The 19861-nt window shown below is 44.0% G+C and overlaps 1 protein-coding gene across 1 annotated transcript in view; it reads left to right on the forward strand.

Moving 5' to 3' along the window:
• DGKD (diacylglycerol kinase delta) overlaps positions 1-19861 on the forward strand; it is a 105308-nt gene that overhangs the window by 17597 nt on the left and 67850 nt on the right. Inside the window, exons 2-3 of the mRNA XM_015426814.1 lie at positions 511-621; positions 3169-3249. Of these exons, the coding sequence (XP_015282300.1) occupies positions 511-621; positions 3169-3249 (192 nt within the window). The remainder of the gene's footprint in view (positions 1-510; positions 622-3168; positions 3250-19861) is intronic.

The following is a 19861-nucleotide window of genomic DNA, read 5'->3' on the forward strand; positions in this document are numbered from 1 at the left end:
AAAGAGATCAGTTTGAGTGTGTTAGACCATTAGAATGTGTATCCAACTGATCTTCTTGTAGTGGTTGTTCTTGCTCAGATGAAGGTATGCAGCTGTCCTATGGCTCGTAGTCCTCTGGCCATTGGCCAAAGTGCCCTTTCCTTCACCTCTGTAGTTTCTGGGCAACTAGGAATTAGAGCAGAGTTCTTTCAGTCAGGAAGGGGTGAATGGGAAGAAAAATCTTCATCACTGTTGATTTTGGCTTGAGGATAGGAGGATGTTCTGGAACATTTGGGTACTATCCTACCCATTATCCCTGTAGGTAGAAAGTAGGCTGACCTTTCTGTCTCTAAATGGGAGGGAGTGTCCACCCTCCTCAGTTTTTCTTCTTGCCTCCCTTGTGAGAACATGCAAAGAAGTGATCTCAAACTGAGGCCAGAATGCCCTTCCCCATTAGAATCCTTCAGTGTTGGGGGACACTGGTAAATGGACTTTACAAAAAGAATTAAGTTGCATCTTCTTGACTTCTAGACAGTCATAAAAGAGGGCATGCTGATGAAACAGACCAGCTCGTTTCAGCGCTGGAAGAGACGATACTTCAAGTTACGAGGACGAACTCTGTACTATGCAAAAACAGCAAAGGTATGTTGCTGGCCCCAAGCCTGTGTATTGGGGGGGGGGGGGGGAAAACTGTGGAATGTGTATCAGGTGGATTATATGACTGCAATTCAACAGGTTGGTAACTTACTTGAAAGGCTCAGTCTCACAAAACTGTGGTTTGTGATAGGAGCTCATAATTGCTGTTTTACTTCATGACCGTTGTAATCATAACCATTCTGGCCTCCCAGTGCCTGCTGACAGATAATATTATTGGGCACTGAAGCACCTACATTCACCTGATATGAGGCATGGAGTTTGATGATATTGTTTATTGTTTATTGTGCCATTGATTGTTTGATTGTTTTTACTGTTTTACTGTTTTAATGCATGTTGTAAGCAGCCCTGAGCCTACGTGTGGGATAGGGTGGGGTTTATTTATTTATTGGGTTTTTACCCCGCCCTCCCAGCCAAGGCCGGCTGGTATAAATTGAACAAATAAATAAACAAATAAATAGAACCTTATATCTACTATTGAAGCATAGTCCCATCTGCGGCCACTTAAATCTATGGCCCAGGCCCATTTACACAGACGGAAGGTTTTTCTACAGACTTGGGGAACCCTTCCAGGTTTGCTGAAAAATCTGAAAGCCGCGGGAGAAAATGGAGGAAGTAAATCCCCTAAAACAAAGGAGTGTTGTCTGCACATGTGCTGGGGGAGGGGCATTGCCAAAGCCATTGAGGTGGTGAGGCTGGGGTCGGGCAGGATGAGGGGAGACACTGTGGCAAAGCTGGTATCTGGTGGGTTAGGGGAATTTCCACCTCCAATTCTTGTGGGCTCCCGCTTGTGAATATATCTAATCCTCAACATGGTTCCTCCTCTGGATACTTAAATTCAGAGACTGGGGCCTCAGACAGACAAGACTGAGCTTTCTTCAGGCCTGAGGAGAGCCCTGGGGTATTCAGAAAAATCTGAAATCTAAAACCAATATACATTGGGGGAGGTTAACCCCTTCAAATGATAAAATGAGTGCCTCTCGTTTTGAGAAACAAATGACTCAAATGACTCAATGGCAGTTTCTGGCAACCACAACAGTGTTGCCGGCAGGGCCCTTTCCAGGGTTGTTTTGGCCTTTGAGGGAGTACTCATCAGGGCACGGTACAGATGAAGTAATAAAACTAGCTGAAGATGGGGGGGAGCAGATAAAACAAGGTTGATGGGTGGATGGATGGAAAGGAGAGAATGAAGCAGGAAAAGGTGACGATATGGGGGTTGCCAGGAGGAGGGAAAGAAGAAATAGTGTGGGAAAGGGGACACAGGGGAAATGGGTGCCCCTGAAAGTCCTTGCAGGTTCTCCACCATGAAACTGCTCCCGGCCAATCAGCCAGCACAGCACAGCTGGGCCATAGTTTTCCCTGGAAGAGGCTGCCAAGGGGAGGGAAGGAGGGAAAGCTGAAGACAGGCAGGGTAGATAAAGGTAGGTTGCCTGATGGGTGGAAATGAGAGAAGGAAGCAGGGAAAGGATAAGGGGGCTTTCAGGAAACAGTAAATAGTGGGAGCAGAGAAAATTAGATGCTTCCTGCAAGTCCTTGCAGATCCTCTGGTTGTTATATCTTATTCTGAACAGGGCCCATGAAGTATAGATCAAAAAACGCACACACTGAGAACAAATACTGAGGTGTGTGTACGTGTACAAATTTGACAAAGCTCCCAGGTATGCACAAAAATCCAAAAATAAAAATAAAGTTGACAGGCATTGTTAAGATTTTTAAAAGGTAACTTACAGAAGAAAAAAATGTTTCACAGTGCTATGTTGTAAGATCTCAGCAGCCATTTTGAGGGTTGGTTAGCAACCACATACACAGTCAAAGCCAGAAGGAGTGGCGGGAAGGTGCTGCTTCTGGGTGCATCAGGAGGAGGAGCCACTGTGACAGTATGCAGAAGAGGAAATGGGAGAGGTGGCAGTGAGGGTGACAGAGGCACTGCCAGGTGAGTCAAGCAGGTGGAGTTAGCGGTTCCATGAGTGAGTAAGCAGGCAGGCTTGTTAGTGACTGGAGGAGCATCAGGGAAGGAAAGAGAGGTGCCACCACCAGGTGTCTTGCTTTCTTGTGGCAGGCAGCTGATCCCAATCCCAGGTACTAATATTTGTCTCAGCAGAAGTCCTACCAGGAGTCACATGCTTCTGCAACCTGTGTTCCTAGGGAATACAGCATGGATGAGCTCCCATGGAATTCTTGCAACTCTCCCCTTGTTCTGTCAAATGCTGCTGTGCAGAGCATGCCCTGATACAGCCGCCGCAATGGCTAAACGGGCAACAGGCCTCCGTGAGCATTGCTCCTCACCCTGCTTCCAGCACACACAAAGTACAGGGTTTTATCTTGTCTTTTCTGCAACTTTGGAAGGAATTCATGTCTCCATAGACATGCGCCTGGGGATTGTGATTTGCCAAGACTCTTGCATGTGGTATATCTGTCTCATACCATTAGTTTTAGTGCTAGTCAGCACGAATCACCAATAGTAGTGTTTTTGATCCAAAATCTTATAGGCATGGCCTATTTTTATTTTAATTGAAGTTTTCCTTTTTTCCCCAGTCAATAATTTTTGATGAGGTGGATCTGACAGATGCCAGCGTGGCAGAATCCAGCACTAAAAATGTCAACAACAGCTTCACGGTAAGATTTCTCACGCCGCATTCCCAGTATGTTTGTATGTTTTGCCTTGTCTTTCCGTATAAATGCAGTGTGGAGTGAAATTCCATTCTTAATTTCATTCTTGAAAATGTAGTAAAGTGAATTTCAGGCACTTTAATTAAAATATTAAACTCTTTGTCACCATTATGCAACATGGGATGGGTTACACTGGGGAAATGGTGGATGACTGAGCAGTCCCTTTTTTTCTTCACTTGAGTAGGAAACAACCTATTGGGTGGGAAGGGTGATGATGCAGAAGTACCATAATGGGTGGGGAGCAGCTCTCTCAAGTCACTTCTGTCACCAGAGAAATTGCAAAGAAAAAGTGGTAGACAGGGTAGGGTTAAGCACCCCCCACACTTCTCCCTTGCAAACCGTGTCCCCCGTCTCTGCTTTAGCTTTGAACGTTAGAGGTGAACACAGGATCACAGGTTTCTGACCCAGTGTCTAGTTTTGTTAAGTGTAACTTAATGCAGTTACATTACTGTTGCAACTTGCTGGTAGCACAAACAAGGACATATAGAGTTGGATCCAACCAGCTTTTCTGCTGGTGAAAAAGGGAAGAGGGGGGTTCCGTCCAAAAAGGCTATGCTAGGGCTAATTGGTCTGGCATGCACAAAAGCCTTGTGGGATGGGGACTTTAATAAGAGGAAATTCAGTTAATGTGGGTGAAAAGGCTGGCTAAATATAATTCATACTCATGGCTTCCAAGTTATAGTAACTAAGTCTTCATATATGTGTGATAGTGACAAACATGATTATGATATGTGAAGTTAAAAGAGTAGGCATCGATTGCTGAAACTGTTAAAGTTCACTTATGTAGGAGAACACAATCCATATTGTTGCAGCTATTGGGTGAAATGTTTCACTGTGTTATGCAAGAGACAAAAATAGACATAGGCATCCTATTTGGCCTTACTTGGTATCCAACTCTAGCCAAATGTAAGCAGGGCAAACCATTAAAGAGGAGGAACATTAATTCAACAGACCAGTTAAATATGGTAATACTAAATTTCTAGTTCCTGTTTAGTTGGCTTGTATAGGGTTATTTTAATTATGTGGGTTTTTAAAGTTGATTCTGTTCTTATATGTATTTACTTAATTTTTCCATATGTTACCTGCTCTAAGCCTTTGGGAAATGGTAGCATGCATTTTTAAAAACTTGGCTTGAGGACTACAACTGGTTGCAGGGTGTAAAGAATTCTGACAGTTCAGAGATATGATGGAGACATACCAAAGTATATTGTAGGAATGCTTAGGGATTCTCCACATCCCTGCTATGGAGGATCATGGCAGTGCGTGTTTGTGCTGCTGCTATTTCCTCATAATGGGTAGGGAGCAGCTGTCACAGGTCACTGCTGTTACCAGGGGGAGTTCAAGGTAGAATGGGCATCACTGCTGAGGTGTAGAACTTTCTGTCTTTAGGGAACAGAAACACACTTCCTGCAGCGAGCAGTCCAAATGCATAGCATTTAAGGCATTATTGCAGCATATTTATTCCAAGCTTTGGGAGTAGCAACTATTCTTAATTAAATTCTATAACAGAATTGTAACTATCATAAAAAACTGCAATTTTCTAGTCTTCTTGAAGAACATCTTGGTATGAAAAGTGCCTAGCAAACAAAAAGGCTGGGCTATTTTTGTTACCCTTTCATTGGCCACATCTCTTGTCCCTTCCCTGGTTTCTACATAACCTATAGTTTTCTCTTTCTCTTTGTGGATGCAATTTTTCTCTGCCTTTTTGCAGCTCTAGGAGCCTCATACCTCAAATGCTTAGAGAAGAGATTTATGTCACTTTAGGAATGCAGCAGTAAGAGGTGTTGTTACACTTTACAGATGTCTCATCCATAATGATGCATCTGACATCTAGATTTCCATTATGTTACCTAATACTTTTCACCTTTCTCACTTTTTCCAATAAGCATTTTGGATAGGTTTCAAAATATGTTTTTGCCATAAGGTTTCTTTGCCCCGTGCTGTACTGAAGTCCATCTCGCCTTTCTGTCCGTGGCACACTATAATTTGAATGTTGTGGGCTAATCTTAATAAGTGTTTTGATGTAGCAGTAGCTGATACTGTTTCAGTGTAGGGATTGGATCATTAGATGCGATATTTGAGCCCTTTCTAATGTGGGGCTTACATCTGAAATTCTACTAGCATTACTAATGGGATGGGTCTTTGAATTAGATCAAGGTATTAATTCATCACCAGTTTTGAATTGGTTGTTTTCTGAATAATGTTGTTAAACTATTTGGACTTGTTGCTGAGCTTTCTATCCCAGTTGGTATTGTGGGCTCTAGTAGTTGGCGATGTTGTTTGTTTGGATCTAGCTCTAATTATTAAAATAGAAGACGGTGGAATTATGTTACAGTTAGGGTGTGGTCAGACAGCGTGCTGGGAGCGGTTTAAATTGCTCCGGTCCCGATGCATTTTTTTTTTAACCTGGAGAATCATGATCACACTCACGTCCTTGTTCCGAATCGCTGCGCAGCCTCATTGCTCCCCGCCGTCCACACGCAGGAGCGTGTGTTAGTGTGTTCCCCCCCTCTCAGTTTGGGCATGCGCACAGGCGGCCATCTGTAGAATTAAAATTTTCACACATGCGCAGAACAGCAATTTCCACTTCAACCCAACTGCTGTAACACTTCCCTTCAAACTTTTACCCTGAAACTGGCTTCCGTGAGATCCCGAACTCATCTAACCAACAAAACTAGGCACTGTTTAAACATTGTTTTTAATAACACGGGAGCGGAGCTCTGCCTGTGCACATACCACCGACGCTAAAATAAAATGGCTGGTGAAGAGCAGAAGTGGCTCGACACCACATGAGCGATCAGACATCAGAAAAATGTGGCTAGAACTGGAGAATCAGGAAAACACCACTTGGAGACCTGGTAACAAAATACTCCGTTTTAAAGGGGGTCTGAGCCGGAAAGCGATGGCTGGGGACGGTGCACAGATGTTGGGTGTGTGAACGTGGATATAAAACCCGTTACTGAAGCGGACTAAACGGCCCATCTGAACGTACCCGAAGTCTCTAAAAGAGTTGACCAGGTGTATGAGAACCACCATATAGTCTTCTTATGTAATGAGTAGCAGCAAGATATAAGAGCGGAGAGAATGCAGTGCTTTAGTAGAACAAAATGGGAAGGTAGAAGAGGATTTTTTAATTTAGCATATGCAAAATGACACGGCCACAGTTACACATGTCCTAATGACTTCCACACTGGACTGTTTAGTGTACCGTATGTACCGTATGAGACCCAGCTGAGCTCTGAGCAGGAGCAGGAGACAGAGGGGTGAGTGGTTTTTTACTTGCTTTCAGCTGAGAGGATTCAGTTGAGGATTTTGGTGGGAGAACTGGTCTGGGAGTGTGGGGAAGCGCTTGGAGTTTTTGCAGATTCCTGGCTGCTTGAGAGAGGGAGAGGAAAGGGCATTGTTTGACTGTGATTGACTGCAATTGAGAGGAAAAGGAAGGAGCATTGTTTTGCATGTGATTGAGTGCCTGGGTGCATTTGAATAGCTGCTGCCAGCCCTCTGCTGGGGGAGGCCTCTATTTAAGGAAACACCTTGCCAGAGGCAGAGGAGACCCAGCTGAGCTCTGAGCAGGAGCAGGAGCAGGAGACAGAGGGGTGAGTGGTTTTTTATTTGCTTTCAGCGGAGAGGATCCAGCTGAGGATTTTGGTGGGAGAACTGGTCTGGGAGTGTGTGGAAGCGCTTGGAGTTTTTGCAGATTCCTGGCTGCTTGAGAGAGGAAAGGGCATTGTTTGACTGTGATTGACTGCAATTGAGAGGAAAAGGAAGGGGCATTGTTTTGCATGTGATTGAGTGCCTGGGTGCATTTGAATAGCTGCTGCCAGCACTCTGCTGGGGGAGGCCTCTATTTAAGGAAGCACCTTGCCAGAGGCACGAGCCTCTGGCACGAGCCGAAGGGCGAGCTAAAGGGCTCTTTGCCCGTGGCTCTTAGCCCAGGGACTCTTGGATTAGGGGCTCTGTGAGACGCCCAAGAAGAGGCAGAAAGTGAAAACCCTAGGCTCTTTGTTTTCCCCATAAAGTAATTTGACTTTGACAAGAAAAAACACATAAATACAAAGGGATTTAAAAGGGGGCTTACATTTACTTATTTTAAAAGAATTATGAAGCCAGAATGCCAGCAGGGGGTTGGGGGCTATCCAGTGTTTTGCACAGAGTGTCACATGTATGACTATCTGCCCACTGGGCAGAAGTCTTGGGTGTGTGCTCGGTGCAAGGAGCTCCTGGTTCTCAGGGAACGTGTGTGCTCCCTTGAGGCCAAGGTGGCTGACCTGGAGAAGCAGAGACAGTCAGCTAGGCGCACAGAAAAGACTCTCGGGGACTTGTTAGCTACGTCCCACTCTGGATCTGGCAGCCCCGCTGCTGTCAGGGAGCATGAGGGTCTAGGGGAAACAGGGCACCGTGCTGAGGATAAGGGGAATGTGCCCTCAGAAGGGACCTCTTCCCCAGCTGGTGAGCGGGTATCCTTTTGCACCAAGGAACCATCCCTGGGCAGGGTGGGAGGGGGGCTCTTGGTAGTGGGTGATTCGATCCTTAGGCAGGTAGACAGCTGGGTGGCGAACCCGCGTACTGACCGTATGGTGACTTGCCTGCCTGGTGCAAAGGTAGCGGACATTACGCGTGTTTTAGATAGGCTGGTAGATAGTGCTGGGGAGGAGCCAGTGGTCGTGGTGCATGTCGGCACCAACGATGTGGGGAAATGCAGTCGTGAGGTCCTGGAGGAGAAATTTAGGCTGCTGGGCAGGAAACTCAAGGCCAGGACCTCCAAGGTAGCCTTCTCAGAAGTGCTACCTGTTCCACGCGCAGGGCCGGAGAGACAGGCACAGATCAGGAGTCTCAATGCGTGGATGAGACGATGGTGTAGAGGGGAAGGGTTCAGGTTTGTTAGGCACTGGGATTCTTTTTGGAACAAGAGGGAGCTGTACAGGCGAGACGGTCTCCACTTGTCCCGAGAAGGAACCAGGCTGCTGGCGCTTAAAATCAAAAAGGTGGCAGAGCAGTTTTTAAACTGAATATTGGGGGAAAGCCGACAGGAGATGAAAAGTCTCTGGTTCGGGTTGGCTCATCTCAGAGAGATGAGGGGGTACCTGTTGCTTTTCTACAGGGAGGTGGATTGAAATTGTCCACTGAGACCATGGCTAGTGACATGGACTGCCTGACAAGGTCTCGAGATTGCAAGAGGAAGGTGGCAGGCTTAACCAGTATGGGAAATTACAGCTGTTTCTATACAAATGCTCGAAGTGTCCGAGGTAAAATCGGGGAGTTGGAGTGCTTGGTGTCAGAGGGAAAAATAGACATTGTGGGTATTTCAGAAACTTGGTGGGATGAGGAAAATCAGTGGGATACGGTGATTCCCGGTTATATATTATATCGGAAGGATAGGGGGGGAAGGGTTGGAGGTGGGGTGGCTCTGTATGTCAGAGAGGGTATAAAGTCCAGAAAGATCGAGAGGCTAAGAGAATTGGATTCGCTTCTTGAAGTTCTGTGGGTTGAAATAGGGGGGCCAAAAGGAAACTTAACACTGGGAGTTTGTTATCGCCCACCGGATCAAAAGATAGAGGAGGATTATAAAATGATGAATGAATTAAAGATAGCAGCTAGACAAAAACACTGTGTCGTAATAGGTGATTTTAACTACCCACACATTGATTGGGTCAATATGTGTTCTAGTCGAGAGAAAGAGATTGAGTTTCTAGACACTCTAAATGACTGTGCTATGGAGCAGATGGTCATGGAACCTACCAGGGGAGAGGCGATCCTTGATTTGGTCCTAAGTAACACTCAAGACCTGGTGAGAGATGTAAAAGTGATTGCACCGCTTGGGAACAGTGATCATAATGTTGTTGAGTTCAACATTTGTACAAATAGGGAATTGGCCAAAAAGACTCACACAACCACTTTTAACTTTAAAAGGGGTAATTTTTCTGATATGAGGGGACATGTGGGGAGGAAACTGAAGGGAAAAGTAGAAAGGGTCAAAACCATTGGGGAAGCTTGGAAACTGTTTAAAACTACAATTCTAGAAGCTCAAATAAAATATATTCCGCAGGTTAGGAAAGGCACAAACAGGTATAAGAAAAAGCCTACATGGTTAACAAACAAAGTAATGGAAGCTGTAAAAGGTAAAAAGGATTCCTTTAAGCGGTGGAAAGCTAGTCACAGTGAGGCTGATAAAACAGAACACAGGCTATGGCAAATAAAATGCAAGTCTGTGGTCAGGCATGCAAAAAGGGAATATGAGGAGCATATAGCAAAAAATGTAAAGACCAACAATAAAACTTTCTTCAAATACATTAGAAACAGGAAACCAGCCAGGGAGGCAGTGGGGCCCTTGGATGACCAAGGGGTAAAAGGAGTACTGAAGGATGATAGGGAAATGGCTGAGAAGCTAAATGCATTTTTTGCCTCCGTCTTCACTGTGGAAGATGAGAGGTGCTTGCCCACTCCAGAGCCGCTGAGTTCGGGAGGGGTGTTGAAAGACCTGAGTCAGATTGAGGTGACGAGAGAGGAGGTCCTAAAACTGATAAACAACTTAAAAACTGATAAATCACCAGGCCCAGATGGCATACATCCAAGAGTTCTGAAAGAACTCAATTGTGAACTTGTGGATCTCCTGACAAAAATATGTAATCTCTCCTTAAAATCAGCCTCCATTCCTGAGGACTGGAAGGTAGCTAATGTCACTCCCATCTTTAAAAAGGGTTCCAGAGGAGATCCGGGAAATTACAGGCCTGTCAGTCTGACGTCGATACCGGGTAAATTGGTGGAAACCATTATTAAGGAAAGAATTAGTAGGCACATAGATGAACAAAACCTATTGAGGCAGACTCAACATGGGTTCTGTAAGGGAAGATCTTGTCTCACTAACCTGTTAATGTTCTTTGAGGGGGTGAACAAACATGTGGACAAGGGGGATCCAATAGATATTGTTTACCTTGACTTCCAGAAAGCTTTTGATAAAGTTCCTCATCAAAGGCTCCTAAGCAAGCTCAAAAATCATGGGATAAAAGGACAAGTCCTTTTATGGATCAAAAACTGGCTAATTAATAGAAAACAGAGAGTGAGTATAAATGGGCAGTTCTCCCAGTGGAGGGGTGTAAGCAGTGGGGTACCACAGGGATCAGTACTTGGTCCACTGCTTTTTAACTTGTTCATTAATGATTTGGAGTTGGGAGTAAGCAGTGAAGTGGCTAAATTTGCGGATGATACGAAGTTGTTCAGGGTGGTGAAAACCAGTGAGGATTGTGAGGCACTCCAAAGGGATCTGTCAAAGTTGGGCGAGTGGGCGTCAACATGGCAAATGGGGTTCAATGTGGCCAAGTGCAAGGTGATGCACATTGGAGCCAAAAATCCTAACTATAAATACACGTTGATGGGGTCTGAACTGGCAGAGACAGATCAAGAGAGAGATCTTGGAGTTGTAGTAGATAACTCACTGAAAATGTCGAGACAGTGTGTGACTGCAATAAAGAAGGCCAATGCTATGCTGGGGATTATTAGGAAGGGTATTGTAAACAGATCAGCCAATATCATAATGCCGCTATATAAATCAATGGTGCGACCTCATCTGGAATACTGTGTGCAATTCTGGTCACCACACCTTAAAAAGGATATTATAGCTTTGGAAAAAGTGCAGAAAAGAGCAACTCGAATGATAAAAGGGTTGGAACACTTTCCCTATGAGGAACGGTTAAGGCGCTTAGGGCTCTTTAGCTTGGAGAAACGACGACTGAGGGGTGACATGATTGAGGTTTATAAGATTATGCATGGGAAAGAGCAGGTAGAGAAAGAGGTACTTTTCTCCCTTTCTCACAATACAAGAACCCGTGGGCACTCCATGAAATTGCTGAGCGGTCGGGTTAGAACGGATAAAAGGAAGTACTTCTTCACCCAAAGAGTGATTAACACTTGGAATTCACTGCCACAGGAAGTGGTGGCAGCTACAAGCATGGACGGCTTCAAAAGGGAATTAGATAAGCATATGGAGCAGAGGTCCATCAGTGGCTATTAGCCACAAGGTATAGATAGGGACTCTGGGGCAAGTGATGCTCTGTCATCTTGGTGCTTGGGGGGGTGGGTCAACAGTGGGAGGGCTTCTAATGACCTGGCCCCACTGGTGGACCTCCTGATGGCACTGGTATTTCTGGCCACTGTGGGATACAGAGTGTTGGACTGGATGGGCCTTTGGCCTGATCCAACATTGGCATCTCTTATGTTCTTATGTTCTTATGTAGGGCTGTATTGGAAAGTTTAGTTGGAGCCAGTTTGGTGTAGTGGTTAAGAGCAGTGGACTCTGATCGGGAGAACTGGGTTTGATTCCTCACTCCTCCATGTGCAGTTGCTGGTGTGACCTTGGGTCAGTCACAAGTTCTCTCAGAACTGTTCTCTCAAGAGCAGTTCTCTCAGAGCTCTCCGAGCCTCACCTACCTGACAGGGTGTCTGTTGTGGGGAGAGGAAGGGAAGGAGATTGTAAGCTGTTCTGAGACTCTGAGTGAAGGGCGGGGTATAAATCCAATCTCTTCTTCTTCTCTTCTTCAAATACAACTGATCTGTTGACAGCGGGTTGGATCCAGTGATCTACCAGGGGAAATGCTTATGGTCATGGATCTTCTCTAATACAAACATGCCTTAAGTCAGCTAGAGGGGTGCTGCTCTGTATTCTGCTGTTAGAAGTTTGGATGCCTTCTCAATGTCAGCACTGAAACTCTGAAATTCCCTCCCCCAGGCTGTATGTTTGGCCCCATCTGTTGAGTTTCAAGAGGCTTGTAGAAACCATTTAGGCTCATTTGGTAACAGTGATGTCTCTGTGATTTTATTCTGGTTATTATATGCTAGATCCCGGTTGTCGATAAGGTAATTTATAGAGTTGTTGCATTTGTATTCTACTGGTTTATTGTACATTACTCTTATCTTGTTAGCTGACAGTGGTTCTGAAAGGCAGTTTATATATGTACACTGCATATAAACCATTGGATTCTTGGATGACATAATATAGCAGAAAGGCTGATAAAAGAGTTCTTCTCTACTGTGTATGAGATGAATTGTACTGAATCCACAGGAGTGTCTTGGACAGTCCTCCCAAATGTATCCTGACTTCGGGCACAGAGCCTGAATTGTATAAAAAGGAAAGATCACAAATAATATGCTAATTTCAAATCTTATGGGATGAGTACATCAGTCAATATAAGTGTTGTATAGTAGACCTGACCACAGTGGAATTATTTCTCCAGCCTCACCCAAACAGGGCACCTCATCACACAAAAGGATCAAGCATGTCCACTGGGACAGGACAATGTATGTATTTATTTATTTGAAATATGTATGACTCCAAAGCTATAGGCTTTGAGGATAAGATAGATGCTCTACTCTTTTCCAGTATTCTCTGCCTAAAGTTTTCAGGTTAACTATGCTACAGTGGATCTTTCTGATTTCTGAGTGTGACATGGTGCACTGTCAGGTTGCTTTTGGGCCTTTTAGGGCTATTTGGATAATGAGGCAGGCTGAGTGAAATTTCTGGATAGAGGAACTTACAGAGTGACATAAAGAGGGGATCCTAGGATTATTGGACTTTATGAACCTTTCTGACACATAGAGTACTATAAAAGGAAGCATAAAGCAGAGACTTTATTTCTTTTCTTCTGATGTGCATGATACAAAATAGGAAGGGTCTCTCTAGACTATTTTAAATTTTGAAGCTGTATGATTACAACAATTTTAAAAGAAAAGCCAAAGTTTAATATTTCCCATATTATTACTGCTGTTATACCATCAGTATGCACAGTACATTACAGAATAAAAGACGGAAAAGATAGAACTCTGGCCAATTGAGTTTTGAATCTAAATGAGACAGGGTTGGGAAGAAATGAGTATTAAGGATATCATGGAATTAATGGGAGCAAATGATCTTCAACAGACTTAAACACTTAAATTTTGTTTGATCCCAGTGATTGACCAGAATGAGCGATCACAGGGAGCCTGTTTCCTTCTCCCCTTCCTGCAAGAAAGAATTAGACTTACCATCTTCCAAGAACTGCATAAGCAAGTGGAAGGATCATCGGCCTTTGCCACCGGTCATGGGTCCAGGGCTTACTGAGTGGTTGCAACTCTTCCCTCCAAGGAAGAGTATCAGTGATGAAAGATCAGCTTGTTAATGCTGACTTTGCTCTGATACTCTTCCTTGTACCTCCCCTCCCTTTCTTTTGTGTCTCTTTTTGTTTGTTTGAGTTTGTAAACCTGAGAGCAGGGACTTATGTGTATTGATTGATGTGAGCTGCTTTGGAAGACAATTGTTGTTTGAAAAGTAGGATAATAAAATCCAGCCAGGGATGAGCCAAATGTTCACAGAAAAGGTTGGTTTTCAGCTGGGAACTGAAGTGAGAAAAGAACATGAGTGGCACCACATAAGTGTTCTATAAGAGAATTTCGGAGAAGAGCCGAGAGAGAGAATGTTACAGAGGCCCTGGTCACACGGGCCGGATATCGCGGGGGGGGGGGAGGCATGGCTAATTGCCCCAGAGGAAACGAACCCGTGGCTGCCTGAGCACATGTCCCGGTTGAGGTCCCGTGGTTCGGGGGAAATGGCGATCAGACGGGTATCCTGCAGCGCTGCACAGAAGCCTTGCGCCGCGTGATCGCACTAGCAATCACTCTTTGTGCGCATGCGCTGTTGGGCGCTGTTGCGCAACCTGCGGAGACGAACAGCGGCGGGCGCCGGATGCTACATAAGTCCACCAGGAACGCGATCGGATGCCCGCCCTTGGCCCGCGGTTTCAGGAAACTAGTAGCTCGTAGGTACTAGTTTTTAACTCCGCACCTTCGGCGGGGAGCCACGGGTTCGCCACGGGAGCACTGCGCTTCCCAGATGTTGGGGTGAGATCACGCCCGGAAAATCCGCGGGACTCCCGTGCCTCTCCCGCGGCAACTTTGCCGTGTGACCGGGGCCAGAGTTGTTTATTAGCACAGGAAACCTTTGGGGTGGCTAAGTGCATTTTTGAAGACCAAAAAACATGCCATCTATATGTAGAAGTTGTAGCAAACAGGCATTTGCTCATTTTGTTCTGGTTGGGTTTTTTAAAAACTTTTCTGAAATTTAACTTCCAAGCAGTGCCTCTGGAATAGGATTCCTTTACAAAAATTCCTGCAAAAAAAAAAAAAAAGTTGTCTGGAATTCAGTTTACTCACCACTTTGAGTGACCTTTTGAAGATTTCAGCATCAATTCCCCATTTACTTTCTCAGACATTACAGACTGTGTAGGCGAAAGTTACCAGATGTAAACTGAGACAGGCAGTGAGTGGGCAGAACTGCTTACTTGATCCTCTAGTATTGGTGCTACTGTAAAAGCTCTTTGGGACTAGCATATTAATGGTGCATGCAGCTGAGCTGTCAATAATCGTGCTGCTTATTGCAGAGCCACTCTCCAAGTTGGTGTTTAAACAGGCAGAGATCAGACTTGGATCCTTCATATACCCTCTTGAATTGGGAAGTACTTCTTACTTCTACCGCAGACCGGAAGCTGCATGTTTTCACAGTCAGTGCCTGTCTCCTGAGTTCACTGCCAGCAGGAGCAAATCTGTCCCTGTTTCTTCTTAAGCAGACAGCTAATCGGCTTGTGGGGAGTCAAACAGAATTTGGAGAAACTGGCTGAGTGAAGGACTAATCTTAGTAATGCTATAGTAAACTCTCAGTAACTCATTTGCCATATAGAAGAGGGGAGACAGAGGGGGTCAGGAGTGTGAACTGGAGGAATACAAGTGTGAAGGGCAGTATTAAAACAAGAAAAGAAAAGTGGGCTGAACTGCACCAGACGATTCTGAAGACATCTGCTGTTTTACTAGAACCTTTTAGGAATTCAGATACTTTGGAGTAAGTAGATCTGGGCAATTTCTTACTCGTTGGCTTGTGGTGAAATTAATAATTGTTACATATTTCACTCTTCTGTGCTGATGCGTACGTATGTATTTTGTAGGGCTGAAAGTACACAGGAAAGCTCTCTCTGTTGCCTGAAATAGACACGCTGTCATCTTTTCCAGCACAGGAAGAGATGAAAGACGGGGAATTGAGGTTTGGGTCTATTGTGTGATCTGTTTCTTCCCTTGTATAACTGGGTTGAAGATTGTTTTTCTAGTTTCAAAGGTGTGTGATCGTATGTATGTAATTGTGGGCACTCAGGAGTGAAAGAATTTCCTCATCTGTAGAAGAAAGAGTAAGTGAAAAGTTCTGATTTTTTGTTATTCACCTTTCTCATTTGAAGTACTTCAGAATAACGCCTGCTCTAGAATCTCATTTACTTTCTTCTTGTGGTCTCCACGGTACCTTTAATATAGGAAACAAAATGTCTGCTGCAGTGTTAGATTGTTGTTAGAAACGGGTGTACCTCCCTTATGAATAAATACCTGCTTTGTTATCTGATATTGAAGCTGTACTTTGACCAGAAAACATGCTATATGCCCATCCAACTTTTTTCCTCAAAGAGGCTAGTGACTAGTACTCAGTACTTCAGGCTGTTTGGACAGAGTCTTCTGAAAGCACCCTGATTTGACAGTAGTGTGTTCCTAAAACACTGCTACTACCCAAGAAATCAGGATCAGAGATTGCTTGTTTGGTCTGAATTTTTAAATCCCTCCCCCCATGATGACTTATTCTTAATCAGAAGGAGTGCAGGCATGTTTGTTGAAAGCTGTTTGCAAGAAGCTAGTCACAGCTTTAGAAATGTAATGGCAGGAAGTACAGAGTGTGCCATGTGCTTTGCTTGTCTTGGTGAGATTCCACAAACCGTCACATCATATATGCTGGCTGACTCATGGGCATTCTATTCAGGGCTTCTAAACTGCTGTTTGGAGAGAAAGTTTATCAGAAAGCAGGTGAAGTTGTACACTGTATTTTTAGAGATTGGGTAACTCTGGAAATCATGGAGGCCAAGGTCATCTTCCAGACCCTGAGATATTTCCACCTTCAGAATAATGAGCATACTGTCATGTTTCTTTTCTTTCTTTTTTTTTTCACACAAAGATTCACTTTATTCAAAGTCTGTACAGTAGCTCACAAGTAAACATCGAACTCAGATTTTTCAACAAGCTTTGACACTAAAGATTCAGCATAAACATGACTAAACCCCTATAGACAAAAAACTTGAATTATTTACATTAAACATTTACAATTGATTCAGTACCCAATACTACCTCAGCATCCTAAGCTTCCAGTGTAAAAAGAATTTAACACAAAACAAGTCGCTAGCTTACTTTTAGTGCATTGTTTACTAACCAGCAAGAGGAACAGCTCTGAAATTGAATACATACTGCATGGGCACAAAACAGGAATCATTTACATGAATCTGTTTATAGAAGTTAGATCATAATTTCATACCCATTGCACTTTCCAACTCAGCAAACTGACTGTCCACTACTAGCCTTTAATATATTTTCACATTAATAAGCAAAACAGCATAGAGATAGTTGCACTGGAAGAAGACTGACTCCTCCTTAGGTAAAAAATTCTAACTACATTGACGTCTAAATCCAAGAGCACTTAAAAAAATCGTTACTAATAAGTATATATCGACTAAAAACTCTTGTTATGAGGATACTGATAAAAGCTATATTGTTATATACAGTGCAGAGTTTGTAATACTGGGGTATGTTATACTATTTTATATTCAAAAGCATAACCAAGAAGCATAGGCCGGATTGTTTGGAAGTAAATCCTTCTCAGTCATATACTGAAGGTAGGGGAACCAGGTGCGCTCAAAGAATACTGTCATGTTTCTGAGAGTCAACTGAATGGGGTGCCAATGTCCTTTCAAGACAGAACCAGGCAGTGTGAAAGTCATAGGAATGAGCTAGCGCAGTGTAGCAGTTAGAATGTTGGACAAGGATCTGGGAGACGTAGATTCAGATCCCAACTCTGCCATGTTGTTTGCTGAATGAGCTTGGGCCTGTCACAGTCTAGTCTACCCTTTCTGTGTAAGGAGACTGAGAGAGTGGTAGCAAACCAACTCCAGGTCTTCTTGGATAACTCATCTGCCCTACACCCTTTTCAGCCTGGCTTCAGGCCAGGATATGGGACAGAGACAACTCTTCTAGCTTTGATTGATGACCTCCATTTGAGAACAGACAAAGGCCAAGCCTCTCTGTTACTGTTATTGGATTTATCTGCAGCCTTTGATACAGTAGGTCATGTTACCTGGAGGCAGAAGTAGGGACGTGCGTTGAACCGGTTCAAATCATTCCTCATGGATCAGATTAAAAGGGTTGCTATTGGAAACCAGTTGTCATTGGTGCGGGATCTATCTTGTGGGGTTCCAAAGGGTGCAGTTCTATCACCCATGCTTTTTAATCTCTCTGTAAAGCCCTTAGGACAAATCATTCATAGCTTTGGGGTTGATTGTTGTCAATATGCTGATGATAACTCAGCTGTATCCAAATCTTATCCTTATCCAAATCTTCTGGTGATTCAGTAGATGTTTTGAATTGCTCCCTGGCCATGGTAGTTAGCTGGCTAAAAGTGAGCAAATTGAAACTGAACCCTGAAAAGGTTGGGATGGAGAAGATCTTAAAGGACATCATTCTCCCCACTTTCATTGGAGTTCGGTTGACCCTTGTAGGCTTAGTTAAAAGCCTTGGAGTCATACTGGATCCAGCTTCATTATTGGAGAAGCAAATTAATGCAGCTGCAAAAAAGGCTTTCTGCCAACTCAGCCTAGCTTGTTCACTGGAGCTAGACAGAGCATGCATATTACTTCATTGGCTGCTCATCTGTTACTGGGCTCAGTTAAGGTATTGACTATCACATGCGAAGCCCTTCATGGCCCCTCTTATTTGTTGGACTACCTATCTCCCTATATTCTGCCATGACAACTTTCCTCAAGTCAGGAGGATCTTCTGCAGGTGCCACTCTGCAAATGGGCAAAATCTCTGTAGTGGGAGCTTTCTCTGTAGTGGCTTGCACCTTGTGGAACAGTTTGCCTGAGGAGGTCAGGAAAGCTCCCACTCTGCTCACTTTTTGCAAACTATGCAAAACTGAATTATTTGAAAGGGCTTTTCTGCACAGGCAGTACAGTTACACTGTACAAAATGGTTTTGCAAACTTGCTTGGATAAATTATTAGGGGCTGTGGTCTATACTGCTGTGTGGCTGTGGTCTATACTGCTGTGTATAGCTTATTCCAAGTAGGATCCTAATTTCTGTCCTGCTTAATGTGTCATGTGAGTACTTATGCGATGCTTCAGTTCTTTCTGATGGTTCCATACATCTAAAATCTTAATGCATTGGTTATTGAATGTCTCATTTTGTTGACTGTACTGACTCACTAGGTGTAATCTGCCTTGAATTCCAGTGAGAAAGGCAGTCTATAAATAATGTAAATAAATAAATAACCTACTTCATAGATTGGTTATTGTGAGAATAAAATGGAGGAGGGTAGAACAATTTACTTGCCCTGAGGTCCATGGAGGAAGGGCAAGATTGAAATATACTAAATAAAATGGAAACTGTCCACATACTTTAAGAATAGTTAATGTATCCTTGTCTTTAGAAATGGTCTTTGAATGGTAGATAATGTTGTGTGCCCAGCCGAGCCAGCTGACCTGTCAGTGGAATACATGGAGAGTGGTCCATGACATCAGCTGTTCCTGAGAGGGGCTCCATACCAATTTCTTCTCCCAAATTATTCACTTCCTGATTAATTCATTGTTCTGTGACAGGATTCACCTAGGAACATATTTGATTCTTCAGATGACTTGAGGGTAAGGAAGATATAAAGAAATAAAAATTTCAGAAGAAATGCTTAAAAACAAAGCTTATTGCAGCCAAACATGTTTAAATATAAAAGGATTATCTTTAGCAGCAATGAACTTGCTAAGATACAAGCTCATGTTTAAAAAACAGCTCTCTCAGAAGGTTAGGGAGGATAAGCCATTCTCTGGGTGCGTTCAGACGGGGCATTTGCAACAGTATAGGTGCCAGTTGGAATCAGTGTACTTACCGGCGTTCACACGGCGAACATCTGCCTTCCGTCCCTAACCATTGCAAAGAGCTTTACACCATTGTATTCTGCCACTAGGTCCCCAAGTGGTGGTATCCTGAGTACAACGGTTGTAATTGCTTTACTCCCGTCAACGTTGTAGAGCCACTTCCGTTCAGAAGCCCGAGGCTTCCGATTTTTGCCCGCCATTTTTTTTAAAGGTCGGCGATATGCGCTTGGGCAAAGCTTCGCCCTGGCGTTTGTTTGTTTTTAAAAAGGTCCTTAGTTTAACTTTTCAGAGGAGTCCGGGACTTCAGGGAGGCCAGTTTGGTCCTTACCTTTAAACTTTAAATGTAAGACGGGGTGTTTTGCGTATGTGCAAAGATCGCCATTCTGTGGATGGCTGCCTATGCGCATGCTCGAACTGATTTAAAAAACAAAAGCAAAAACGCCGCCTGCTGTATGTGAACGGGCATACAGTGATGGGCTCCACAGACAGGAGGTAAGTGTGATCACATTTCAGCCAGCATAAACTGCACCAGTTCCAAACGGTACAGTTTATGGCGGCTAAAATGCCCCGTCTGAACGCACCCTCTGTATGGC

Source organism: Gekko japonicus, unplaced genomic scaffold (assembly GCF_001447785.1).
Source record: "Gekko japonicus isolate JY-2015 unplaced genomic scaffold, Gekko_japonicus_V1.1 scaffold14, whole genome shotgun sequence".
In the NCBI taxonomy this organism is placed as follows: domain Eukaryota; kingdom Metazoa; phylum Chordata; class Lepidosauria; order Squamata; family Gekkonidae; genus Gekko; species Gekko japonicus.